The 27,963-nt window shown below is 41.2% G+C and overlaps 1 protein-coding gene across 1 annotated transcript; it reads left to right on the top strand.

Annotated features, from left to right (window-relative positions):
* The first annotated feature begins 1,334 nt into the window (after window positions 1-1,334).
* On the top strand, window positions 1,335-23,630 carry LOC145459743 (kinesin-like protein KIF2A). Its single transcript, XM_080338294.1, has 13 exons — window positions 1,335-1,463; window positions 6,991-7,093; window positions 10,025-10,142; window positions 10,613-10,763; window positions 11,222-11,328; window positions 11,392-11,482; window positions 12,686-12,752; window positions 12,818-12,909; window positions 14,326-14,468; window positions 21,540-21,655; window positions 22,155-22,243; window positions 22,677-22,885; window positions 23,429-23,630. Exons 1-13 carry the CDS (start codon window positions 1,335-1,337, stop codon window positions 23,628-23,630), a joined length of 1,617 nt encoding a protein of 538 aa, XP_080194420.1.
* The last annotated feature ends 4,333 nt before the right edge of the window (window positions 23,631-27,963 follow it).

The following is a 27,963-nucleotide window of genomic DNA, read 5'->3' as shown; positions in this document are numbered from 1 at the left end:
ATTTAGCGACGTTAAAATTGCCGATATGTACTTCAGCATTGTGGCATTATGTGGGCCGAATCTTCGCTAGGCTATCACTTCATTGGAAGAAAGGGTTGGAATTAGCAATATGACGTCACGAGGTTCACGTTCGTGTTCACACAGAACCTTTCAAAAAGGTTCACGTTCACACGAACCTGAAGCTTGCAGAGGTTCACACCAGCCCTGACAGCGATATATTGTTGAAATGTCCGGTTACGGCCCAGTCAGGTCAATCCAATTGTATCCAGGCATCCCAGCGAGCCGTTCAGCATTCCATGTTTCCATGAACCGTCGGACAAACGAGTTGAATCCATAACCTTGTGGTTCCTTTGCATTTCCATTGTCCAGGCACCTCGATAGTGCAGATTAAAACGAATTTTATTTCGAACTCGGTTTTTACGACATTTCCAACTTTTCGTATACTTGAATAGGATGAAAACTTCATGCTAGGAAAAGTTTAGAACAATACTAGTTTTGATTGTAGTGAGATGTGACAACTGGCCTTCGCTATGTCACCAGTCACTGGGAAACCGCTCAAATACACCCATATTTTAATGCGAATATATGCGGTGCTATCACTTATATTATTGTTATTGATATTATTGATATAATTGATGTTAATATATTATTGATATCATTGATATTATTGATATTACCAAATCCCGGATGATGACGAAAATACGTAACTCGAACTGATGTATATCCTGCTCTAAGTCCCATACTTATGATTATAATGGCGTGGTGGCTAAAAACGGTTGGGCTCCATCTGTTGAATTTTATTGATCAATGGTCCATCCTGATTTTTATGTTACTAGAGTGCTGAGAATATTTCCCCCAACCCTTAAGTTTTCTCTTCAGAGGATGTGCTTGTTGCCGTGTTAAATATTAAGTCGAATTCATGGCATATTACACAGATTATAGAAACATTTTACGTCAGGCTGTTTCACGTTTTTCTATTTCGATATCCGAATTAGGCTGCTTTTGCTGGTTATATTTTTAACGTTTCTGACCCATCTCGGTTGTCCATTTCATGTGCCAAACCAAACCAGAGGGATTTAGACTACCCGAGCATAATTATTCTTTATTGAACCCCCCCCCAAAAATAATTCAAGTTGGCCAAGTTTTCGAAGTGCATTAAATGGAGGTTCATACCCTGTTGCTTCCATTATGTATCAACCATAGCAAGATAAGGTGTATGGATTGAATTATTAATGCGGCAAAAATGTTCATATCATTGGAATATTTCCACGAAATAATGATTAGACAATCGGTTGTTTGAATTCCGTATCATAACATAAAGTACCTTTGGCTACATGAAGTTAAGTTCCGTAATTGTGTTCATATTCACTCTGGTGCAGGTCGAATTACAAATGGTGATGGAGTTGAACCGAGAATTTGCACCTCGTCAAGTTGATGCGTCTGAAAACAGAGCCAACGTAAAAGTAAGTGCAATTGTCCATATTCTACCACTGTTGTAGTCAGCACCAGTGTTGGGATCAAGTCACTACCTTCGAGTCACGAGTCATCTCGAGTCATTGCATATTTTGACTCGAGTCAAGTCACCCGTTTTTTGGAGGTGACTCGAGTCAATTCGAGTCAAGTCAAGTCAAGTCACGAGTCAAGTAACAATTTTAGTCAAATTGAATTTCGACGTATGAGTGATGATTCAAAGTCATCATATTTTGCTAGGTATGTGAAAGACAGATTAACTGGCCATTTATCTTGAGTCAAATAATGAATGTTAAAGTTAAATAAACATGCATAAAGACCTTGCATCGCTCACGCAGAGCTGCTATCAAAATACGTAAGCAGCTGTACAGTTACATGCTACAGTCAGTTATTATCACCCAAAATATAGGACCGAATACGAAGCCCCGAGAAGTTGAAACAAATTAATTTGGTATAATAGCCTACAATACCCATCAACACATCCGTAAGAATATAAACGCAAGACTATATTTTATATTTGTTCGATTTAAATCATGCAGGAGGGTTCGCAAAACTGAGCACTGCGTAACGTAAGCATTGAGCCGTCTAAGAAACATGGACACATTGCTATTTAGTTTAATCTTCTACTACTACGACAGCATAAGCTGTGATCGTTTAGTTTGTGGTCAAATTAATTGTGATCTAATAATGGAGGACAATCAGTGAGTGACTGGTTGCTTTCACAAGTGACAAAGTGACAAAGGCGTATCTTGACCAATCCGAACATACACAAGATACATTGATTTAATGGACACTGTTTACTTAGTGACTTGAAATTGACTCGTAAATTTTGTTCCGAGTCACGAGTCAATGCAGATTTCTAAAGCCCCGAGTCATGTCAAGTCAAGTCATTTTTGCAAAGTGACTCGAGTCAAGTCATGTCATACGAAAAAGCTGACTCGAGTCTGACTCGAGTCAAGTCATGACTCGAGTCATTCCAACACTCGTCAGCACCTCCATGTATTCGGACAATGATATGATTCATATGCATTTCTCACCCATTAATGACTATTGGACTATGAAGCAATCACTTATTCACTGTTCGCAACGTGTTTCGTCTACTAAGCCGACTAGCATACAAGCATATATTTTGTTTACTATACAGTATAGAATGGTCTCGAACTTTGTGTGTGTAGACCTAGTGTGGAAATATATGAGGTGCTATAATATCCTACTCATATAGGCGCATGGCTCCGTAATTCATACTGGTCGCTAGGGATGGTGTGAACCTCTGAAAGGTTCAGGTTCGTGTGAACGCGAACCTTTTTGCAAGGTTCTGTGTGAGCACGAACGTGAACCTCATGACGTCACGTGACGGCATATTGCTAATTCCAACCCTATCTTTCAATAAAGTGATAGCCTATATTAATGTACACGATACCTAGCGACGACTCGAGTCACACCATTTCACAATGCCGAAGTACATGTCGGCGTTTTAAACGTCCCTAGATGTATCAACTGAGGGAATCGAAGGATATGATACTCCTGTAAAATCGATTTCTTCAGTCGCTTTGCCAACAATTTCGATGAGGACTTATCAGGGAATATTAGCTCGTGCCTTAGCGGTCCAGGCCAGACCGGACAATGTATTCGGCGTCTGAGTATCGCTACATTGATATTAAGCTGAGTGTAAAACGGGTTTCTATGATTGCTACCAATATTACCTCATTAACAACACCTCAATCGTAAGGATTTGGTTTTAATGATGCATTGAAGACATGAAGTCAAGATTGACCCCGTAAGCCTGCATGATTTTTTTGCATCAGAAAACGATATCAATCTAATCGATTGGTTGAATAAGCATCATTCGCTGACTATGTATTTCGCTCGTGACGTTGTGTGATTGCGGGTTAAACTCACAGCAGAGAGTCACTTAATATTCATAAACAGAAAGCTGGATATTTCGAGCAAACTTTTGTAAAAAAGAAAATAAAATTTTGAGATTGTCAAGGTGCATGCTCGTTTAGTGTTGATATTTAATGCTGTCAGCGCCATGCATAGAGTGACCCGCAGTTGAAATGCAATAATTTTCAACCAAATATGTTATAATGAAGTGAAAATTGTAATATATGAAAAAGGTTCACAGTGCAGAGCCTACCAATCGTGTGAAATCCTTATGGTGTGCCCTGCTTCTAGTGACTATTTTGGTGCTTCGGTCATGTGGTGGGAAATAGGCTACGTGTCTTAGAAACTAGGATTTATTTATCATCGGGACACTTGAATTGATTTTACCATCTTGTTTGATCAGTTTTGCCTTACCGTTGAATGCGAACCTAAACCTGCTAAATCCTTCAAACTCGAAATGATGACATGCCTGCTGTGGACATATAAGGTCTGTCAACATATTTTTTAATTCCGTGCCCGATGCTTTTAACTAGGGCTGGGCATTATGATTCGAGTACTCGAATCTGAATCGAGTATTAATTGTGATGATTCGAGTCGAGTAGTAAAAGACGATATTTTCGAGTACTGGAATTATACGCTACTCGCCACTGGAAGTTAATTTATCAAAGAGGATTATAGTTTCGACAGTAATTTTCACTGTTGCAACCTTGAAACCTGATTCGCCCTATCGTAGCATACGAAACATATAGTACAAAGCTACGAAGTTGCTGGAACTAGCAGATTTTCGAAGTCAGCATCGTCCCGCAACATTGCCACCAAGTGCAATACAATCTGTATGGTCGAAAAAATACCAAAATATCTTTAATGTGATGGATAACAGGCATTATATTCTTTGCGGTGGCATAAAAGTTACATATTTAAACTTTCACACATCGCGTTATGTTATGACGTCATAATGAGTGATACTCGATTACTCGACTCGACTCGAAGCATATTACGTGATTCAGAATCGAATCACTCAGGTACTCGATTTTGCCCAGCCCTAGCTTTTACCTGTACCCTAATTAGAGTTCGAAATGCAACGTTTGTTGCGATTCATAATAAATGCTCTCGTCAGTATAAGGTTTCGTAGGTGATGTGATATGAAATGAAATACGAATTTATACATTTTATACAAATTTGTATATTTATCAACACTTGATTTTTGATTTAAATCTCTGTGTATGTGAATGTGTGGTTTGCTCTTCATAAGAGGCTCACGAAAAGTCGCCGAGTTGAATAAATTATACTTCAACAAATGTAGTCCTGAAACTAATACCCAAGCCTAGTACCACCAGTCGCATATTCAAAAAACTTACCCTGTTGCACTTAGTTGCCTGGCCATCTGATGCAAGCCTACACGGGAATGTCATACAATTACTATAGGCTGGTCAATAGTAACTCGATCATGTCTCTAATTGGCACGGGGTTAGGCAGAAATTTATCCTCTTAGAAAAAAACATTCGATATTGGGGTTCGGCAACATCGCGTACTTAGGCCGGATGAGTCGATTCTGAGTCGAGCATGAAGGCATTTGAAATATGCGCGAAGCTGCGGTCAACTGAACGCGCGATTTATCTTCAATTCGTAGTTATTGCTATGTGTATAGTCCTAATTTCATGTTTGATAATTCTCTCAGCAACACTCATAACCTGCTATGCCAGTGGTTCCCAAACTTTTTCGGTGTGAGGGCCAAATTTAGAATTTCAGTACAGTACACTGTTTACCACTACTTATCTGTTGCATTGGGTGTCCGTTGCGTGAATCAGCTTTTCCCGCCTAAACGCGCGAAGCGCAAGAAATTTCTGTGGTTTCATGACTGAATCGGTCAATATGATCGAGAATTGCATGTATTGCTATCAATTTTCATCCTGTCTCTGTTAACGTAATGTGATTTATCGGTAGAGCTGAGTGAGCTGTGTTTGAAAAGGTATATAGGGCTCCCTCAATAGTATTTAAACATATCCGGGGTTATACCCGTTCACAGGAACGTAACAGCACTTCATCAGGACCCCGGGCTACCATAGAGTGATTAACTGACCCCGCATCACGTTGTTCACTTTTGCCGCGGTATAAAAGTTGTACTGTTTAGTGGGACATCGCGACGCGCGAATATTGCGATAATTCATGAACTCGGTGAATAAGATCGGGAATTGCATGGTTGCCCTCTTTGCCCACGTAATCAGATTTACCGGTAAAGATGAGTGAGGTGTCTTTGATTGAAACTGCAGACCCCTTAAAATTAAACATCTTCGGTCGGGCAGACCCCTAGGTACGACTTCTTCACGTGATGCCCAAACCTACTAATATTGAAAGATCACACGATTTCAGATTGGCATTTCTTCACTGGCATATAATTTTCTTTCCACGGGATGGTATTTGTCTTGCGAATTTTCTTTCTACGGGATGGTATTTGTCTTGTGAGGTTCAGATTGCCAAGACAAGAACATTCTGTGCCAGTCATTTGGGCGCCTATATGGACAATTAAACCTATATGTAATTTGTTTATATAACGGAGTTGTTTGTATTTCGAAGTTTTTGGTCAGCATAAAAGCAGTCCTTTACGGCCAAGGCTTTGTCGCTGCCGATCGTTCTGACACACTTCTTGGAGTCATATGTTACATGATCTAAAACTTTATGTCTTGGTACGTTGTGTTGCGGTCATGGCTAACGCTGATATACCCATTTCCGTAAATCTTGCGTATTTTTTTTGGGGGGGGGGGAGAGTACCCAATAATCAAGATATGTGGGCGAATTGAAATCGCACATAGCGCGAAAACGTTTTGCAAAAGTTGCTAAATTTTTCAAAAATACTTTGTAATTTATCCAAATTCGAGAAACAGTTTTGGGCCCTCTTCAAGCTCGGCCCACTCAATTGGGGGGGTTTATGGTGCGGCAGTTACGGCCCTCACTATAGGAGTACCAATTATGCTGCTTCATGCCGGCTAAGCCGAATGTATCTCGGCGTATTCAACCGTGAGTCAGGTGTTCCACATCTAGTAATCATAGGGTTACCATACGTCCTCTTCTTGGATTTATTTTAAAGTGTCCTCAGACGCCCGAATGTCTTCTTTTTTTTTGGATGATTTTGGTTTCACATAGGGCCAAATTCGACTGATATACATCAAGTCAGCACTGTAGGAACGCTACGGCGGCTATTTCGGGAACTGGACCGCAAAGTTTTTTCAGTCAACCGCCTGTTGATGCAAAAGAAAAACTGTATTTTCCGGGAGTTGAGCCTCTTTTTCTTCTTTATTCAAGCGACCACGAAAAGGGAAAAATTTACCATTATTTCAGGATTTCCCTCCGGTTTGTGGGCCGCAAGAAGGACATCTGGGGGCTGCATGCGGCGCTCGGGACCGCGCTTGGGAATCACTGTCCTATGCCATCGAGCTATTTCTTCGGATTCGCAGCATTCTGGTTTCATTTTGTAATAAGACGGTAAGGGGTGCCTCTTAAAGGGGGATGTGTCTAAAAAAAGGTTTGAGAACCACTGAACCACTGATCTAGTCGCTTTTAGTAACTCGTCAATTCTTGAAACCCAAAGATCCGATTTTTTTCAATTCGAATAGGTAATCTATATTTTCGCACGTTTAGAATTCAGTGAACAGGCAAACGGAGGACCAGGCGGTGCCCGGCCCGAGCAGGGTGAAGGAAGAAAGTGGCATGTTTTACTCGGGAATCCAACCCACGAATAAACGTAAGATTGTTTCTGTCTTTCATGGATGGCTGAGATGAATTTTGAGTTGGCGGTGAGAGTTTGGTCGTATGAAGGATCTGGATGAATATATGCTACAAATACCTTCTGAAAGTAGTACTACTTGAGACGTTGCCTGGATTATATTCATCACTACAACAACCTCCAGAAGTCCGAAAGGCATCTCTTGCTAGAGAATGCCTCTGGTCGAAGATGATGTTGAAACACCGATTAGTGCCGATATCAATCTAGCAATATGGCGTCCGGTACAATGTCCTAAACTAAACGCAGTAAACTCGAAGGTATGGTGTCAAATGATGGGGTGAACCTCTGAAAGGTTCAGGTTCGTGTGGACATGGACCTTTTTGAAAGGTTTTGTGCGAAAGCGAACGTGAACCTCATGACGTCGCGTGACGTCATGTTGCCAATTCCAACCCTACATTTTTGTGAAGTGATAGCCTGTTCAGGAGCGGGCAACTTCTCCAGCCGGCGGGCCGGATATAAGAAAATTAAGTACTTGGCGGGCCGGATTGCTGAATCGATACATTATTCGCTCATTTATCCACATACAAGGAAAAAATCGTACTTAACAAAGGTATTTTAACGACAGCAATGTCACTTCAAAGCCGTTTCTCGCCGATCATGAGGAAGACAATATGGATTTGAGAATAGCATTGCCATGCAGTCACTACCATGTCTGCTTCTCTCTGATCAATTAACACGCGGTGCTATGTGCAATCGTTAAATTAAAATTTGAAGGCGTTCGGTAACCGCGGTACCCCAAATTTATCAAGATATCAATTCATTAGGGTTGAGTAGGTAAAGAGATAGCGTCGGTGTTCAACTGTGTGGACTGATTGATCTCGATATTGAATTTATGTGCCCCGCGTCCTCAACGAAATTTTAAAAGTGGTCTGCGACCCGTTTTGAGTTGGCGACCCCTGGCATGACTGGTGTCTTGCAAAATCCTAGAAGAGTGCCGTGCTACAAGTCGGCATATACTGAATCAAATATAAAAAATATCAACTTGGTGTAAATGACCATTGTAGTCGACAAACACCATGATTACCACAAACGACATTGGGGTCCCGCCTCGACGAAGTTCATAAGCTCTACTCTCACATGATGCACAATTGCGCATACACGTATATAATAACTAGGGCAATTTTTTTTTGACATGTCAAAAAAAGTCAAAATGAGGTCAAAATTGTAGCGTTAGGTCAAAATTTGTCAAAATTGTTTACAAAATTTGTCAAAATTGTTTACAAAGTCAAACATTTTTTGACCTCTGCATTTCGTTTGTATCGTAGATTTTGCGCTGTCGGTGAACTTATCATTTGATATTTTACAGCTTGTAGCCTACTTTATAGGCCTACCGTTGTAAACGAACCATCGTCTGCTCATTGTGAATCATAAATGGTCAAATGAAACAAATTGTGACATGGTTTTATGGTCAACGTACCGCTATATCCTAGCTGAAGCAAGACTGCTTGGACATTGCATGGTACAGTGTCAGAATGAAGCAACACGGTTTGTCACCAGCAGTGTGCACACAACTTGAGTGTTGTCAGCCAACAAATGCTGCTGTTGAACGTTCTTTCTCCGTTCTTGGCAAGCTACGTAGTAAGGACAGACACTTTCTACCCGAGAATGTAGAAAAGGATCTTTCGTTGTACTACAACAAATTTTAATTTTTTATATAACTACTGGATTTCTTCATAGGGCCAGATTTCGTTAAAATACTAGTTTTTCATGTAAAAATCTGTCAGTTTTTGAGCCAAAAACGTTTTTTCAGGCCAATCTACTTTGTAATGACAGACAGTTCCAACAAGAAATGAAGATAAGTAGTACAAGTTTAACATTATATGCGAAAGCACCTAATTTGCATACGTGAGGTCAAAATTTGGTCAAATTTCAGTTTTTTTAGGTCAAAAAAGGTCAAAATTTAGATTTTTAGGTCAAAATCTTCCGTTTTATAGGTCAAAAAAAATTGCCCTAATAATAACATACAGACACTAAAATTTGACCTAGTAAGCAAGTAGTGCGAAATTTCGGCAGACTGGGGCCGCGGGCCACAGCATCATATAAGACGAGAAACTGTCTGCGGGCCGGACAAAATCCCTTTGCGGGCCGTATGTTGCCCGGCCCTGGCCTATATTAATGCACACGCAGCTGGAGTATATATTGACGTTTTAAACGTCACCATATGTATCAACTGGGGCAATCAAATAATGTAATAATCCCAACAATTTCGACGAGGACTTCCAAGGGAATATAAGCTTACGCCTTAACGGTCCAGACCAGACCGGACAATGTATTCTGCGTCCGAGTATTGCGGCATTGATTTCTAGCAGAGCGTAAAACCAGTTTTTATACTTGCTACCGACATTACCCCATTAACAAGTTATATAGCCAACACCACAATCGTACCGATCTTGTTTTATGATACAATAAACATATGAGGTCAAGATTGACCCCGTACACCTGCTAGAATTTTTTACAGCAGACAACGATATCAATTCCATAGATTGGTTGTATAAGCATAATTCTCTAACTGCATGTCGTGTATTTCGCTCTTGATGTTGTGTCATTGCGGGTCAAGCTCACAGCAGGGTCATGCTGGTAAGCTGCCAGTGCCGTAAATAGAGTGGCCCGCTTTTGAAATGCTATAAATCCCAACCAAAGGTGTTATTATGAAGGCAAAATTGTAATATATTAAAAAGGTTCACAGTGCACAACCTAGCAACTTTCGTTTGTGAACGTGAACCTGTAAATTTCTGAGGTTCACACACAGAATGCGAACGTGAACCTCACGTTCACACCATCCCTACAACAAATAACGGGAGCGTTGATTGTTGTTCCTTTGCGGTTTATGGCTCGACTCGAAATCAGTAGTACTACCTTTTACGATAAAACATAAATTCTTGCTTGCAGGATCGAGAATATCGAACGTGCGAGAGGAAAACCAATGCAAGAAGATGAAGCGTGACTGCAATCGCAACAATAACATCGCTCCGTTGTGTGAGTTCGCGATTATGGTAAAGGAATTCAAGTACGTATTGGCACCTATTTTGGATTTGAAGGTCAACTTTAGTTTTGAGATTGGTTTACGTCGCTTTTATCAGTGCCAACGATTTATTACAATAGCCCTTACATCACAGTAACTCGCTATAAAATGTTACGCCCAAAGTGTAAAGTGAAATTACTCACTGAAGCACTTTTCAGTCGCACACTTTTACTTCCACTGGAGATAGTGTTCGACATATCTTTGAAAAGGTTGCTGTTACTAAATGTAATTGCCATTTACAGCGTTACTTGACAAGTCGAGACCAACTCTCAAGTTGACCATCTTTGTTGGATTATCGCCATCGATAAAATGCGTCTTGTTTTGACTAAATAGCAGAAATGTTACAAGTTTTGACTAAATAGCAGAAATCCGACAAGTTGGCTCTCTTTTTGCCAAGATATAACACCGTCTCGCTTAATCTTCCTGGGTATTTAGACAACTGGGCATGTTCACAGGGAAAGCCAGGAAATGCATCCGCTGGTGCCGGGGGAGCCAGTGGTCGACCAGAGAATTTGTGTTTGCGTTCGTAAGCGACCTTTGAACCAAAAAGAAGCCGCTCGCAAAGAGATCGACGTCATCACCATTCCGAGCAAAAATAATCTGCTGGTACTTCTTCTTTACTTTAAATTATGGAGAGCTTTGGTATCGTTACCTATGAATCGCTGCAGATATTTGAACGTTAAAGGTCGCATTGACAATCCTTACAATTTCAACTGATGAGGATTGTCCGAGGCTTCTCCAAATTCGATAGTTTGTGAGCCCTGTGTGACGCTCTGCGATGGTGTTTTCAAATGCAGAAGCCGCAATTCAGCGGCCGGTGATTACAGTTTCGTCGGTTTCGTCTCATACTGAATTTGTACTTTTTCTTCAATGCCAATTCATAATGCTGCTATATTTTGTTGCCCGAAATTCGAGCATGCGACAATGGAAAGCAACACTTGACCATTTCACAATTTAACGTGTGATTTAATAACCTCAAAACTCCCCCTGACCCCTATTCTAACGCAGCTCTCGCATCTCCGCTCCTAATTATAACATGCCGAGAAAAACATTTACCTTGTCAGGTGAGTGAACCTAAGACGAATGTAGATCTGACGATGTATTTGGAGAATCACAAGTTCCGTTTCGATTACTCGTTTGACGAAACCTTCTCCAATCAACTCGTGTACAGGTGATGGTTTCCGATTTGTGACTTTTGGGAGTCCACTTTCAAAATGTATTCGCGTCTTCGCAGATTCACGGCAAGGCCACTCGTGCACTGTATATTCGGAGGTGGCATGGCCACGTGTTTTGCGTACGGTCAGACCGGTAGTGGAAAGTCGCATGTAAGCAGCACTAGTGTTGGTTGAGCCCAGCTTAGCTGTCTTTGAAAATGCTTGGAGTGTTGTGCTTACTAGCAATTCCATGAATTTGGCAGTTTGGATCGAGTCCCTTCCTTCGAATCACGAGTCATCTCGATTCATTGCAGATTTTGACTCGGGTCAAGTCAGTCAATCGATTTTTGAATAGGACTCGACAAGTCACTCGATTTTTGGAGTTGACTCGAGTCAAGTCGAGTCGAGTCGAGTCAAGTCAAGTCAGGAGTCAAGTCACAATTCAACTCAAATTCAATCTTAGAAGTAGGAGTTATGATTCAAACGTCATAAGATATTGCTACTGCTACTGCTACTGCTACTGCTACTGCTACTGCTACTGCTACTGCTACTACTACTGCTACTGCTACTACTACTACTACTACTACTACTACTACTACTACTACTGCTCTACTACTACTGCTACTACTACTACTACTGCTACTACTACTACTACTGCTACTACTACTACTACTGCTACTACTACTACTGCTACTGCTACTACTACTACTGCTACTACTACTACTACTACTACTACTACTACTACTACGACATAAGTGAATGGCTGGTTGCTCTTACAAGTGTCACCGGCGTATCGCGAATAATCCGAACATACACAAGATACAGTGATTTTGTCGACACCATTTACTGATTGGTGACTTGAAATTGACTCGTAAATTTTGCTCCGAGTCACGAGTCAATCTACATTTTTGCAAAGTGAATCGAGTCATGTCAAGTAACACGTAATAGTTGACTCGAATGTGACTCTAGTCGAGTCATCCCAACACTTCAATTTGGGCCAGTGACTGGCTAGTAATGTGCGAGTTTCATTGTAAATGTAGCGATTTTGAGTGTAAATGCTCCTACTGAAAACTGGAGCCCTGCCAAAATTTGCCGACATCGAAATTTCATCGGTTACAGTTTCAATCGCCGTAATAACGAAAGTAGCCTATATATCATTAGTTGTATCAGCGGCATAATTGCAAAACTTAAGAATCGATATGTTGACGTTGAATCGCTGGTGCTATCAATCTTTTGGTACACATCCAACAAACAGACCTATGATATGATATATTAATTTGAAGTTTCACATGTGTCTTGATCTTGACACGCAATTCGTCATATTTGAAAATAGTTCCCACGAGTTACCTAATCTGCTTCCTAATTGCTATTTAGACAATGGGTGGTGACATTATCTGTGGCAAAGTGCAAGATTTCAGTAGGGGATTATACGCTCTGGCAGGTAGGGTCATTTACACGCGATCATCGCTTTTGACACGAGTACGATTTGTTACTTCGTGCTTACAGCTCAGGACGTCTTTCATCTTTTAAAATCTCCGACTTATCAACATCTGAACCTCACTGTTCATTGTGCCTTCTTCGAGATCCATTCCGGAAAGGTAAAATTTTCACCGTGCCCTTCCAGCGTACCACAAAGTATGCAATGTCAACTACACGAGATTTGTGTTTATTTACACCGGGGACATGTGTGTGTAGTAGGGTCGCTCAAAAATAACTTTTCCCGGAGAAGCCAAGTTATTGCAGTTGAAAGTTTTGAATTTGCAAAAATAGCATAGAAGTGGAAAATCCCAGAATTTTGAAAGAAAATCGAAATAACTTCGCTTCTACTGGTTGGAATCGAGTCAAATCTGTTTTGCATCGTTTTGTTCACTGCTCAGCACTTTCACGGGGTTGACAGTAAAATTTGAAAAATTCAATTTTTTTAATGAATTCAGAAATTTCAATTGGCTCTCCGTCGTCATATGCGAGCCAAATCTGGTGTGCAGCGTTTTTTATGCAAACTATCAATTTCATCAGTGAATCCTCGGGATCCGGAGAAAGTGGTATTTTTGAACAACCCTAGTGTGTAGTTTATCTAAACGTGGAACTCAGTCGGGTAAAAGCAGTGTTTCGGCGTGAAATAATACCGCCCTAGTTATGACAATCTTGCGGTAAACAATAGCCTGAGGTTGATAAGCGGGCTCGCTTGACACGCTACCGAGAATTCTCATTATTTTCCAGTGCCACCACCAGACTTGAAAAACTTGTGGACACAGAACTACTGTGCCGCTACCAATTCCTCTGCGCATTGTTTTGTCAAGTGACTTGTGCTTCTAAATGACTTGCCCCCATTTTCAACTCTGTATGCGACAATGGTTTATTGTTATGATGAAATATGACTGGATGTCAGGATCAATAATTTTTTTTCGTGTCGTCGATAGATATGTCGGAGTGTAGGATATGATTGAGGACAATGGTCAATTGCCAAAGTTGTGTTCATCGCTACGAGACTGAGAAGCTTGCTAAGTATTTGCCAAAAAACTTCTTAGTCTCTAAGGAAAATAATGTCTAAGGAAAATAATGTCAAAAGGAACATTTGGTCCTGACCGTCGGTGTAGCTGGGATTAAAATTTAGGGTTGACAACTTTTCGGCAATGACGCGAGATTTCACCAACTACAAATCGGAAAATTGGAAAGGGCAAAGGCATCTTTGCCCTGCACCCCTGGTCCTGACTTGCTCATTGTAATAAAGAGCTCCATCCAGTTTTATGACGGAAAAAGGTCCTAAAAGAATGCTTTTATGTACATTACTCAGGTCAGCTCTGAAGGCGGCGATCCCATTACATTATCGAAAGACTCAAATCCCATTGAACTAGCTCGATATGACAGCCTATGAGGCAAATCGGAAACGAATTCTGAAATCGGGTTTTAATATCACCTATAGTGTGTGACCTGTCGTTTACTTATTTTTTCTTTTGTTATTTCCCTACCCAGTTGCTACTATATCTCGCATTGAAAGATTTCTTTTACCGTAGGTATTCGATCTATTGAAGAAGAAAGCTTGGCTTCGAGTGTTGGAAGACAAAAACCAAAAATTTCAAGTCGTCGGGCTTACCGAAAAGCATGTGACCGACATGGACGGCACCCTGCAAATCATTTCTGACGCTTCTAAATGCAGGTAAACGACATGTTGGTAATGGGATCTGCCTGGGCTTCGAAATATGGTCTAGTTTCGACAGGCCAAGGCTTTGTGGACCCGTTGGAAAGCGTTTCGTACGAATCACACTCTGTGGCTAATATTCTAGTCCTTGTTTAATTACGATGAATACATAATTTATGTAATCTAGATTATAATTTCGCATCGACATGGTTAAAATTCATCCAGGGATCCAATCTCAACAAGCTTCGTTTTTCATTGACTTGAATTTACTGGGACGCAATATTATCAAAATAAAATGGTTGCACAATGCACAACAGTAATTAATAAATCCTGTATTATATCTAACGAATATTGGTTACATCCTTACAGAGTTCACAGCGTATACCTAGTGCGAATAAGTATAAGTGCACCATAAACATGCAGTCTTAGAGGGTAACGTTCTACAGCAGTGCTCTTCAACCTTTTTCGACGTGGTATACCCTTTTAACGTTTGCTCAAAACTCGTACACCCCTGTTCATTAGGGGTCTTCAAAAATGACTTTTTTTCTCATATCGTACTGGCTACTCGATAAAATTGTTAGGTTACCTAACTAACTTAAGCCTACACACCAAATTTGGTTCAATTCCAACCAGTAGCCGCATTGCTACGGGAGAAGAGTTTCTATTTATTATGTAAAAATATATAACGGAAAATTTGAAATTTTTCTGTTCACCCCATCAAAGTATTAGGTTGTCTATAAAAACGATGTTCTTCAAATTTGGTTCAATTCCAACCAGTAGAAGCGGAGTTATTGCCGTCAAAAAGTTTGGATTTGAAACAAATAGTATTTGGTGACAGAGTCTATTCGCAGGTATCGCAGCCAGTTAAGCCGCCCGCCACGCAAATTGGAATTTGTTTCGTGTCAGCCCAAAAACAGCATGACATTACGAACGATAATCAACCTAGATGTAACAGTATTGGGGGGAGAGTACAGTACGTAAAGCTACTTCTGCAGTAGCGGTAATTCAGATCAGCGATGATAGCAGGCCCACCAGCCCACTGCGTATCAGGCCTACCCCACACCACACACAGTCAATAGTAGCACATGGGCTCCAAGAGATGTCAGTAACCTCAGATCGCATGCCGCTATACACAGTCTATTGTCGCTAATTTGCATCACTAATAACAAAATACTAAATTGCAAATGTATGGCGAAATATTGGACATAAAATTGGCATTTTAAAACAAAAGGGTTTCGATTTCAACATGGAAGCTGTTTCGACCCTGGCTGGCTACGTCACTTCATTTATGTGCATTGCGGTATTTATGAACGTCGGGTAGGAAGTACCGATTCAAGAAGTCTGAGCTATGGCGGCGGTTTCCTCAAAAATCACTAAAAGACAAATTACTAGCTGAACACATGTTTGTTAACTGCATACTTTCCAAGACCAAACGGAACCATTGGTCTATTGCCGACGGCTAAATGATTGGGAGAAATATTTGCTTATGACATCACAATGAAGTGGTGTACAGTATTACTTGAGATAACATCGTACCTTGCTCATTAACCTGTGCGTCAACCTGTACTCGCCCATAAACCTGCATTTGTGATAGCTAGCCATCGGCTCATTGTAATTCGGATCTGGTACACCCCTGTACACCCCATCCGAGTGGTACACCCTTTGCAAATTCTGGTACACCCTAGGGCAGAGGTCTCAAACACGCGGCCCGCGGGCCGCATGCGGCCCGCCAGAGCATTTTGTGCGGCCCGCGGCGACATTTTAGATTTCTATTAATTTGACAATATATAAGTGTCACATCTATCTTTTCGTGTTATGAAGTAAAAATGCCCTCTTAAATTGCTCCGAAAGCCTCGATCTATTCATCAAACTTCACTATCACATCAATTGCAAACGCTACCACGCAGTGGATGATTCACTATTTCGCCACATTTCCAATTCATGATGACAAATCGTGACCCTTAGACGATTCGTGACTGAAATTTGTGAGTTGGACTTAGACGCGACCTTTCCGAAATTACTCAGACTCGGGCTAACTCGATGGCAAAATGAAAATGACTAGAGTGAACTTGGAGTGACTCGGAATGCCGTGAATTTGTTAGAATCATGGACGCTACAAACTAATCGCGTATCAGGGGAGTAATAGATCAGAAGGTCGCAGCTTGGTATTTCGCTAACTAAGCGAGTAGTTATGGCAACCATTGGCAATCCGTTAGTTACATCTTTGCTCGCTAAACCATGTTATCAAAGCCACGTAAACTTAAGGTATCGAGTACCGTAGTGGGACGCTCCAACGATGTAACAGCAATGGGCCGTTCGGCGTTCCGACATTTCAATCACTAGGACACATTCATTAATATATTTATATTATATTTATATTTTTTCTGCTCCTATATTTGAAGATATATGGCCATGAGATTAATAGCCTACTTATCAGAAGTATACCCGTAACATGGATTGGAATTACAATGCTCAACTTAAAAATGTTTTGATATCAGATCAGTCTCTATTATCAATCTGTAAACTCAAACTATTCATAGTAGCTGAAAAATAATAACCCGATAGCTTTTATGATGATATCATACGTTTATCCGCCATATGGTGTCTGTATCTTATAATTAATATATATCAAGTACAACAACAATTCTTTTCAAATAGTTATAAATGTGATGATTATATTCGTGCCAGGCCTAAATTGATACAAGAGTAAATCCCATTTTGACGATGTGTGTTCACTGTCAGTCTGTTGGATCGGCTCACTTTCAATAGGACAATTCATTCCCGCAAAATAAGGCCTACTTGGAAAGACATAGAATACCCCTATAAATGCTGCGGCCCGCTGCGTCTTCAAAACTGGAAAACTGGCCCGCAAGCACATTTGAGTTTGAGACCTCTGCCCTAGGGTGTACCAGTGTTGGGATCAAGTCACTACCTTCGAGTCACGAGTCATTTCGAGTCATTGCACATTTTGACTCGAGTCAAGTCAAGTCAATCGATTTTCGAAGGTGTCTCGAGTCAAGTCAAGTCAGTCGATTTTTGGAGGTGACTCGAGTCAAGTCGAGTCAAGTCAAGTCAAGTCACGAGTCAAGTCACAATTCAAGTCAAATTGAATTTTCGAGGTATAAGAGGCGTGATACGTCATTGTATTTTGCTAGCTGTCTGAAATACAGATGGAGTGGTCATTGATTTTGAACCGATGAACGAATATAGAGTTGAATATACACCCAACTAAGGCGCTGTATCGCTCACATATAAGTAGAACTAATAAACTACGTAAGTAATTGCACAGCCTCAGTTTATAGTTACCAGCCAAAATGAAGAAACGAATTGATAAGATGCAATACATTACCCTTTTGCATATTGATATGATACAATTCGACCCTGCGCCAATGGTTGAGGACTATATAAACTATTTTCGAATTCAATTTCAACAAAACAAGAGGTTTGGTCAAGTTAAGAACGCAGAACAGAAATAGACATTTTGCTATTAAATTTCTTTACTATACTATAGTTTACGACAGCGTAGGCTGTAAGCTTCGATCACTTCGTTTGCGATCAATATATTTGTTAAAGAACAATGGAGGCTCAGTAAAACGCACGATCGAATGATTGGTCGCTCTCACGGGTTACTCCAGCGTTGCGCGAACAATCTGAACATATGCAAGATAGTGATTTTTATCGACACCGATTACTTGATGACTTGAAATTGACTCGTGAATTGTGCTCCGAGTCACGAGTCAATCCACATTTCTGATACGCCGAGTCAAGTCAAGTCAAGTCATTTTAGCAAAGTGACTCGAGTCAAGTCAAGTCATACGAAAAAGTGACTCGAGTCATCCCAACACTGGGGTGTACGACAACCCCGGTTGAAGAGCACTGCTCTACAGTGTTCTGATAGTATCGATCGAATTAGTTGCAAAAGCGGTCCCTCATGGCTCGTTTGAAAGAAAACATCTCTGTCGATGTGAATAGTACGCACGTATTCGCACGAGGTATAAGCGTACGTAGTAGACTCCATAACAGGGTCGGGCAAGTTTGTCCGGCCCGCGGACAGTTTTCATCTTACATGACACTGTGGCCCGCGGCCACAGTCTTCCGAGATTCCCCACTACTTGCTTACAAACGTCCAATTTCAGTGACTGTATGTAAATATACACTAGGGTTGTCCAAAATTTGGAAAATCTCAAAAAGTCTCCGTGATTGTGTCTCATTCTATAGATTATTGATAAAAAACAACAATAAGCCTGAAAAAAGCTTACAGAAAAGCCGTTAAGATTTCGGCCAAAGCGTTTGAAAGTAGCTGCTCAAGAATGGGCGTACCACTGACCATAGAACCGCGAGATGACTAGTAATCAAATAACCACGGCTCTTGATTGGCTAATCGGCTATGCTTCAATAACCACGGCAGCACCAGCTTGCTGATCAGGTGGTCAAGAAGACTGTTACCGGCGGGGATTCCGAGTGCGCATTGTTAGTAGTTTGGCAGGTGATGATTTAAGATTAATTCAGGACATGTTGAGGTACGAAATACATGATGAACAAACAACATCTGCTTCACAGAAGCTTTTACAGCATGACTGCTTCATTGTGAAGGAAACGGCTGAAGCCTACATGTAGTGTTTTCATCGAGAGAAAGCAAAGGCGCTTATGCAAGTGTTGAGCGAATTCACCGTTTCAGTACGGATCCACCGTCAAGAGCTTAACAATGACACTATACGTTGTGTGATCTTATTGGGCTGAAGCTGTAGTATATAGGTGACGTTTTGAATGCTCTAGGGCTAGGCGGAATCAGCCGGTTATGCTTGGCCCTTATCAGATGCTTACAACAAATTGAATGCAGTTGTAGGCGTTGTTAAAGTCCTTAATGATAACGCAGAAAAAGAGGTGGTAATGTACGCACACTCGCACAGACTGTGCTGGATATGGTATGTCAAAGTCCTTATTGATCCCGCAGAAAAGAGGTGTAAAGAAAAGCACAGACTATGCTGCATATAGTATCCAGCATAGTTTGGATATCATATCCAGCATAGCCTGTGCTTACCTTAAACCTCTTTTCTGCAGCATCATTAAGGAATTTGACAACTGTTATGAGTGAATTCAATTTGCTGTAAGTATAACTGCCAAGCATAACCGGCCGATTCAGTCGATCCCTAGAACCTTCAATACTTCACTATATACTAGAACTTGGATCCAATAAGATCACACAAAGTAAGTGTCATTGTGAAGCTATATATATTTGTATTCACTGATGGTGGATCCGTACTGAAACGGTGAATTCGCTCAACACTTGCATAAGCGCCTTTGCTTTCTCTCAATGAAAACACGACATGTAGGCTTCAGCCGTTTCCTTCACAATGAAGCAGTCATGCTGTAAAAGCTTCTGTAAAGCAGGTGTTGTTTGTTCATCATGCATTTCGTACCTCAACATGTCCTGAATTAATCTTAAATCATCACCTGCCAAACTACTAACAATGCGCACTCAGAATCCCCGCCGGTAGCAGACTTCTTGAACACCTGATCAGCAAGTTGCTGCTGCCGTGGTCATTGAAGCATAGCCGATTAGCCAATCAAGAGCCGTGGTTATTTGATTGCTAGTCTTCTCGACGTTCTATGGTCAGTGGCAAGCCCATTCTTGAGCAGCTACTTTCAAACGCTTTGGTTGAAATCTTAACGGCTTTCCTGTAAGCTTCTTTCAGGCTAATTGTTGTTTTTTATCAATAATCTATAAAATGAGACCCAATCACGGAGACTTTTTGAGATTTTCCAAATTTTGGACAACCCTAATATACACATGTATGCGCAGCGAGCGAGGGTGGAGCTAACGCGTAAATTCGTCGAAGCGAGAAGACCTATTGCATTATCGGCATTTACGATGTACTCAACCCTTACATGTCATTTGTGGTAATCATGGTGTTTGTCGACTACAATTGTCATTTACACCAGGCCAATATTTCTTATTTTTGATCCCGTAACCGTCGACTTGTAGCACGGCATACTTCTAGGCTTCTGTAAGACACCGCTTATGCCAGGGGTCGCCAACTCGAAACGGGTCGGGGCCACTTTCAAAATTTCGTGGAGGCTGCAGGCCGCATGAATTCAATATCGAGATATAATAGGCCACATAGTTGAACAACCACGCTGTCTCGTCACCTATATACTAAACCCTAATGCTTATCGAACGCCTTGCAAACCTAATTAATAATTGCACCGTGTGGTGATTGATCAGAGAGAAGCGGACATGGTGGTGCCTGTATGACAATGCTGTTCTCAAATCCACATTGTCCTCGTCATTAGTGGCGAGAAATAGCTTTGAAGTTACATTGCTCTCGGTAAAATACATTCACTGAATACGATTTATTCCTTGTATATGTGGATAAATGGGCGAATAATGTATCGATTCAGCAACCCGGCCTGCCAAGTTCTTAATTTTCCTGCATCCGACCGCCGACTGGAGAAGTTGCCCACCCCTGCTCTATAAGAAAGTAACTAAAACTTGTTTATTTTTACAATAAGGTTATATTATCTTATTGATTATTCACACGCTCGGTTGGCCAACTCTCGTCTAGCTTCGTGGGGTAGTTGGTAGGCGTTGCAATTCTGAATCCAACGATATATTATTTGTTGTTTCGCATCCCATTAAGGTCGTGTTTTACAGTGAATTGAAGCACAATTTTGCGGAACAACCCACCAGTGCCAGCCGTTTAAACCCACCGAACATTCACCACTTCATAAGCTAGCCATTAGTTGTACACACGCACTACAGTTTGAGAACCGCTTCAGTAACTAAATATATTTTCGAGGATTGCCCGCATTTGTAATTCTGCGTTAGTCGCGAAGATGCGCCTGCAATTTCTAAAGTGGCCACCTCCGATGGACTGCTAAAAACGAGCGACCCTTCGACAAAATACTTGACCGAGTAGGCTACTTGTCACATCTTACTTTTTTTCTTATACATGAAGTCATTTTGATATGTCTTTGTTTTTGACCTTTGAAATTGCTGCTTGTACAATGTACATGCAATTAAGCGGCAGGTGTGATTCAGTAACAGTGCGCCTGCCTCTTTTCTCATCGTAAAGCCTCGTCATTTAGAACGTCTGGTGCCACGTCGGCCAATCAGCATTTGTCGCGGTCACATGCCGTATTTCAAATTGCTCTCCGTTCCAAGGGGAAAATACACGGCAAATTTTCTCTCGTCGATTTAGCAGGTGAGTTGTGATTTTGTTACTGCGGGGGAAGGTAGTATACTTCAAGCGGCGTTAGTTACTTTTGCGAGGCTTGTAGGAACTGCTGTCCAAACTGAAGTAAATCGATGCTCAGAACAACAGATGCGGCTTAGACTCTTCAATAAAATATTTGTGACGGCCAACGAGCGTGTCGATGCACAGAAATGCACATTACATCACGCAGACAAGCTATTTCCTTCGTTTCCAATTTCATTCATCTTATTACTGACGTTTGCTACTGATTGGAGTCGGTTAAAAAGATTTTAGTGAATAAATTACCAATATCAAGTTATCAGCGCATCCTATTGTCAATACGGCAAGTTCCCAGTGAGCATTTTGACGCTAGGCTTCGTTTTCATCCTCGTACAAACGGCAAAAATTGGTCTCGATCTCTTAGCTTCCACTAGACTAGATCATCGCTTCTGAGCTGCATGATTTGCTGTTACTAATTTTGCTGTCGCATCCCGCCTTGGATTTGCAGGTAGTGAACGTGGAGCTGACACGATGAGCGATTCACGTCAAACCAGAATGGAAGGAGCCGATATTATCAAGAGCTTGCTGGCATTGAAAGTAAGTCTGTTAGGTGTTTTTACCATCATTTGGGTATAGTCAATATAGTTTCAATACTCGGCAGTTGTCGGTAACGTAATACCTTTACTTTTTCAATGCACTCGAGTGAATTTTGCTTGATTGCACCGTTTTTTTTTTCGCTCGCGGCTCGTTAGCACTCGAGTAGAAGTAGTGATGGAATTTCCTACTCGAGTAGAAACAGTGATTTCTAAGCAAGTATAAAAATATTCTAGATCCAGTTTCTCGCTAAAAACGGTAAGCACTAATAGAATTACTACTTTATGTGAGTTGGAAACTCAGAAGTACTTCTTTACCGACAACCTCTGCTTCGGAGATAGATGGCGCCGATAGAATCCAGGGACTTCGGTTTGCTATACCAGAGGCACGACCACCGATATCTCATTGGGCTAATTTGTGTTCCTCGCCTTCTCAGGAGTGCATACGGGCGATAAGCACCAACCAAGAACATCTGCCGTTTCGGGCCAGCACACTGACACAAGTGCTGCGCGAATCATTTATCGGGGAGAACTCCCGCACCTGCATGATAGCGACGGTATCGCCTGCCATGAGCAGCTCTCATCATACCCTCAATACAATGAGATATGCAAACAGGTGGGAGAGAATGGTTTTTGTTATGCTGATGTTTCGACGTTTCGATTTACTTTGCGTTGTTACTTGTGTATTTTGCCGATGCTACACCCTCTGGCCGCTATTTCTTTTCGATTTTCGTTGTCGTGATCGTAAATTTGTGGCGTATTGACGTTCCTATCGCACGGTCATTTCGCTACAACGCAATTGTAATTTATTGGTTTTCCGACACTGCATGTGGATTTTCTGCTCCCACCGTTATTTCGATTCTGTTATATTTGTGGTGATTGTAACAATGTGGTGTTTACACGTACGTATATCGTTTAAACATGACAGTGTCGAAGCATTTTCATCGTCAAGCCCGGACTTCGACGCTGTGTTAAATTAAACGTCGCCGTCACCGTTGCTATCGAATCCTAATCTGAACATCTGACAAAATAACCCCGAAACACGTTAACCGAAACACGACAACTCTCGCATACCGAAAGAATGTTAATAAGGATGAGGGGGTCACAATAGGGAATATCGAAAGGACGTTGGCCTAATGCTTACTCGTGCACGCGCCCTGAAACCGCACGCTTTTGCCTGCGATCCTAGCCGTAGCGATACGTGGCTTTCTACCTACCGGGAGGTTGCCATCGGCGATGAGGCGCCTGTCAATGACAAGAACGAACGCAATAAGTCGTCGGAATATGGTAGCTTGTGGGATGACCTGAACATATTGCTTCGGCGGAGACATCGGACGTTTTTACAAGCGACTTGGCAGATGTGGTGCGGATTGGAAACCTGTGACCCATGATAAGATGGCCGATAGTAGCGATAAAAAGTAGCCTATGTGTTTGAGTGGTCTAGTGAATGGGAATATGATTGTTTGTCGAGAACATTTTAGAAAATAAATTGTATTCTCTGTGTGTATGTAAAGTCGATGTGGATATGCAAATAAGCCGACCTTGGTGCCTACATTCTCTTTCATTTGACGAGGAATTACCCATTTGCGACAATGGCCATCTGCTGATATTCGCGATCGTGATGCTGAAAATTTCGCAATTGAGGTGTGAAATTCGCAGTTCACGGTGTTCTACTCAACAGTATTCAGCTTTGTATTCAACATTGGGAGTCTGGAATGCTTAATTTTTCTATTCGAAAATCACTGCTTGTGCTTGATTACCAAAGATGTTTACCTTTGACCACTTCTGCTCTGCGGTCCGACCGATATGTCGCTTATACAGCCAAATCTGTACCTTTTTAAGTGTCGTGAATACCAGTGGTTCCCAACCTGGGGGCATCCCTAAGTCTACTCCACTATAACAGAAGAGATGAAATAAGAACTGATAAAAATACTAGTACAGCAATAAGCTATTTATTCATCTTCAGCTTCCCCTCTACGAAACTAGCAATTGAGACATATCAGATCAAAAACAAAATCAACCATCTCATTAGTTGAATATGCAATACGTCATTAATGCACTGTCATGTTTTTGATGTGTTACATTTATAATATTTTTATCATGCAAACTACCGGTTACCGTTACTGTATAAACCAGTATTAGAACCTGAAAATTCCAAAGCCCCGTTGCAGTATATGAAGTAAACTCCATTTTACGTGTGATTTGGCCTGTGCTATTCTTTCCAGAGTGAAGGAGTACAACTCCGACAAGATCCCGGGCCATCACGACACAATCGAAGCTATTTTTGCTGCTTCTGTTCAGGTACGTGAGATTCTGCAACGCGTCAGCGAACAGTGTCGTGGGACGGCGCTGCATTTTTCAAAAATCTCTAATATGATATCGTGACTAGGGCTTTGAACAATGATTCTGACACAGATGTTGGATTAAAGTAGCAAGTACACGAAAGAGGGAATCTTCTTTTGATTACTATGGAAAAGGTCACTGTGTATCTAATCCAGGGGTGGGCAATTATTTTCCTCCGCGGGCCGAATGAAAAAAATAAATACGCCGGCGGGCCGAGTGAACAAATTTAGCTATGTTCTCCAGCGTATTTTAATTTTATTTCTAAATTAAATTGGTAATAAATGCTGTTCAGTGAATTTGTTGATATTAGGTAATGAGAAAGTGATGGTTAATAAATAATATCTCTTAGCTGTCATAATTCGAAACAATGTCAAACATGATACATATTACCTCTCTTTAAACCCCTATCCATGTTCTTCTATCAAGACTCCAAAACAGTGTTTCTCAAACTTTTTAGGCACGCTTCCCCTATGATAGTAAACAATTTCGCGCCCTCTTATCATGCTATCACAAAATATTAAAAATTGCAACCAGAATGCTAGCAATCCCAACGGATAGTTTGATGGCATGTAAGATTATGGCTGTTGATGATAGAATTGTGAAATAACAAAGTCGGACAATACCCACAGCCACAACCACGAGCTGCGCGTATATATCGCGCGTAGCACGAATAATTTTTTCAATGAACTTCGGCTTCGTGCCACCCGTATGATGTTTTCACGTCGAGAACGACTGCACTGGAATGTATATGCAATGGGAACAAGCTTATTTTATTGGTCGCTGCCTTCCGAGCAGCGTGCAGGTTAAATAGCCTTTTTGTTGAGCGAAGCTTGCAGTTTTTCTGAACTTCGCCCTCCCTTGACCGAACGCTTCGTGCTTTTGTCCTAAGACCGACTTTAATTAAAATCCTTAATCTCGGCGACATGATCGACAAAAACTGAAAAGATGGGTTTACCCTTGACTCCAGTATGCGAATATTTAGTGCTCTAAATTCTAAACCTAAACCTTCTTTGAATTTCAGTTTTTAGCTTTCTTTTTTAGGAATGCCCGTTAATCTTTTATTGGGGATAGATATGATGAATCATATAGTAATCGCGAACACTAATTGACTGACTGACTGTTTTACGAATTAGGGATTTGGAAACATATCACGTCACAAATTGAAACACATACCGTATAATGCGTACTGTGACAATGGCAACAAGGAAGGTTTGAACTAAACTATATGGAAATAGTGATTTCTTGTCACTTTCATTGCTACTCGTACGTTGCCACATTGCCTTTATTATGAATCTGGATTACGCATGGCAGGTACGTAGGCAGCTTAATCGTGGCATAGTAATGAACAGGCTTTAAAGTAAACGAATTTCCTGTTCATTTGATACAGCCTATGGTTTTAGTCATTCAAAAAGAAAGTTTATGTTTTGAATTCCAAGCAACCTTTCGCGGGCCGCACAGAATGGCTTCGCGGGCCGCATTTGGCCCGCGGGCCGCACTTTGCCCAGGTCTGATCTAATCACTAGGGCTAGGCACAATGAGTAGGCTACTTGAAGCTGAATCTAGTGAGAGACGTATTTTTACGAGTACTGAAATGATACACACGCATATCCACCAAGAGTGAATTTATCAACTAGTATTACAGTTTCAATACTATTTTCCACTGTGAAAGACTGGAATCCCGAATGGTCATATCGCAGCGTATATCAAACATAAGGCAAAAATCAAACCACGTTAGTGGGAATGACACATATGAAGTAGTGATCAACCCACGGCATTGTCACAGAGTGCAATGAAATAGGTAGTCCCCTACTGGTATGGCCGAAAAACAAGCCAAATTATCGTTATTAAAGTTGTGTAAAACTGGCATTAGTTTCTTCGTGTACATATCTGGACTGTCCGAAATGATTTGTCTGTGAAGTGATGATCAACCCACGGCATTGTCACAGACTGCACTGAAATGGTATGGCCAGAAGTTCTCGACCGGGGGTCCGCGATGCATTTCCATGGGGTCCGCGAAACCTTTTTGTAAACTGATTGATCACCGGTCAATCGTAATCGCAATTAAATTCGCGAAATCATCATACAGTTTCGTTTCATAACTGCTAAAACGTCAGAACTCGCATCATTAATGGTAGTCAGAGATAACATATCCTACAGTTCAAACTCGTTGCCAAATCACCAATAGCCTATTGATAAAAACATATTGCTGTTGAGAAACGTTTCGTTACCTTGTTGGGGATGTTTGAAATGGAAACGCCTGATTTTCCCCCTGATCTCTCCCAATGAAGGGGTTGAAACCTCGGCACGAAATGTATTTTCTACTGTGCTATACAAAACCACTATTCCAGAAGATCTTCGAGATGAGATGCATGATAGAAATGACTAGGCTGGACGTCCTATGTTCATTTAAACTCTGTTTCTTAATTATGGTCCCATGTAAGTTGCGATCACAGGAAAATGTGTCTTTGCAAGCGTCACGCAGTATTATTATATTCCTCAGCGGCAATTTTTTTGGAAATATTTTCGGCACTCATGATCGTTCATATCAAATCGAAGACGCGTATTTTCAAGTAAATAAACAGCTGTAAAAATCGCTTCGAAGTGATATAAGTCTATTTTCACGAAGAGTCATTTTGTGGCTTGTTTCACAGCAGCCAACAGTTGATATTTGCACAAGACAGATGACGGTTGGACGATAATTGAGCTAATTTTGAACGAAGAATTATGGGGGTCCGTTGGGGTTCGTGATAGTCCAAATGGGGTCCGCGAAGACAAAAAGATTGAGAACCACTGGTATGGTCGAAAGAACGCCAAATAATCAGTTATTCGATTTATTATTAGCATTTTTATCTTAGTGGCCACGTAAAAGGTAGTACTTTCCACATTATTTGTACTATTTCAACGCCACATAAACTGATGTTACTATGGCTCTCGAATCGCTCGCAGTCCAAGCATTTATCGCTGTGCTCCGTTAACCATTTGAAACTTGTGTTAATTCTGTGTCGACAGCAAAACGAGGTCTCGCGGGAAATGGTGCACATCACGAAAACCGTCTCAACGCTACGAGACAAGCAGGAGGAAATGGCCGATTGCCTGCAGAATTTCGTAAGCGTGGTAGGTTGACAGATAATAATTCATGTTTTCCAGGCGAAATCGGGGCCCCGCGAATGATAGCTGCCTTGTGACGTTCGGAGTTATGCGTTTATTTTTTCTGTATTTTTTGTCGCTTCCCTATTTCTTCGCACCACATTATCACCGTCGATGTGGCAGCCAGGCCCTGTAGATAGATATGTGTCGGCGGTATTTGACAATACACAGATGGCCGGAACTTTCTGATCAACGCCGAGAAATGAACTGCCTCGGAAGTGACATTCACAATTC

Source organism: Botryllus schlosseri, unplaced genomic scaffold (assembly GCF_051294905.1).
Source record: "Botryllus schlosseri isolate E-star unplaced genomic scaffold, Bs_hap1 Bs17a, whole genome shotgun sequence".
Classification (NCBI taxonomy): domain Eukaryota; kingdom Metazoa; phylum Chordata; class Ascidiacea; order Stolidobranchia; family Styelidae; genus Botryllus; species Botryllus schlosseri.
This window is presented reverse-complemented; position numbering and strand designations above follow the sequence as displayed.

What these genes read in the sequence shown, in the direction of transcription:
- LOC145459743 (XM_080338294.1), top strand. Translation starts at nt 1,335, where the DNA reads ATGAAGTTAAGTTCCGTAATTGTGTTCATATTCACTCTGGTGCAGGTC. An exon ending in TCTGACGCTTCTAAATGCAG is followed by an intron (nt 14,469 to 21,539) that starts GTAAACGACATG and finishes CTCGTCATTTAG; the next exon opens with AACGTCTGGTGCCACGTCGG. An exon ending in TTCTCTCGTCGATTTAGCAG is followed by an intron (nt 21,656 to 22,154) that starts GTGAGTTGTGAT and finishes TTGGATTTGCAG; the next exon opens with GTAGTGAACGTGGAGCTGAC.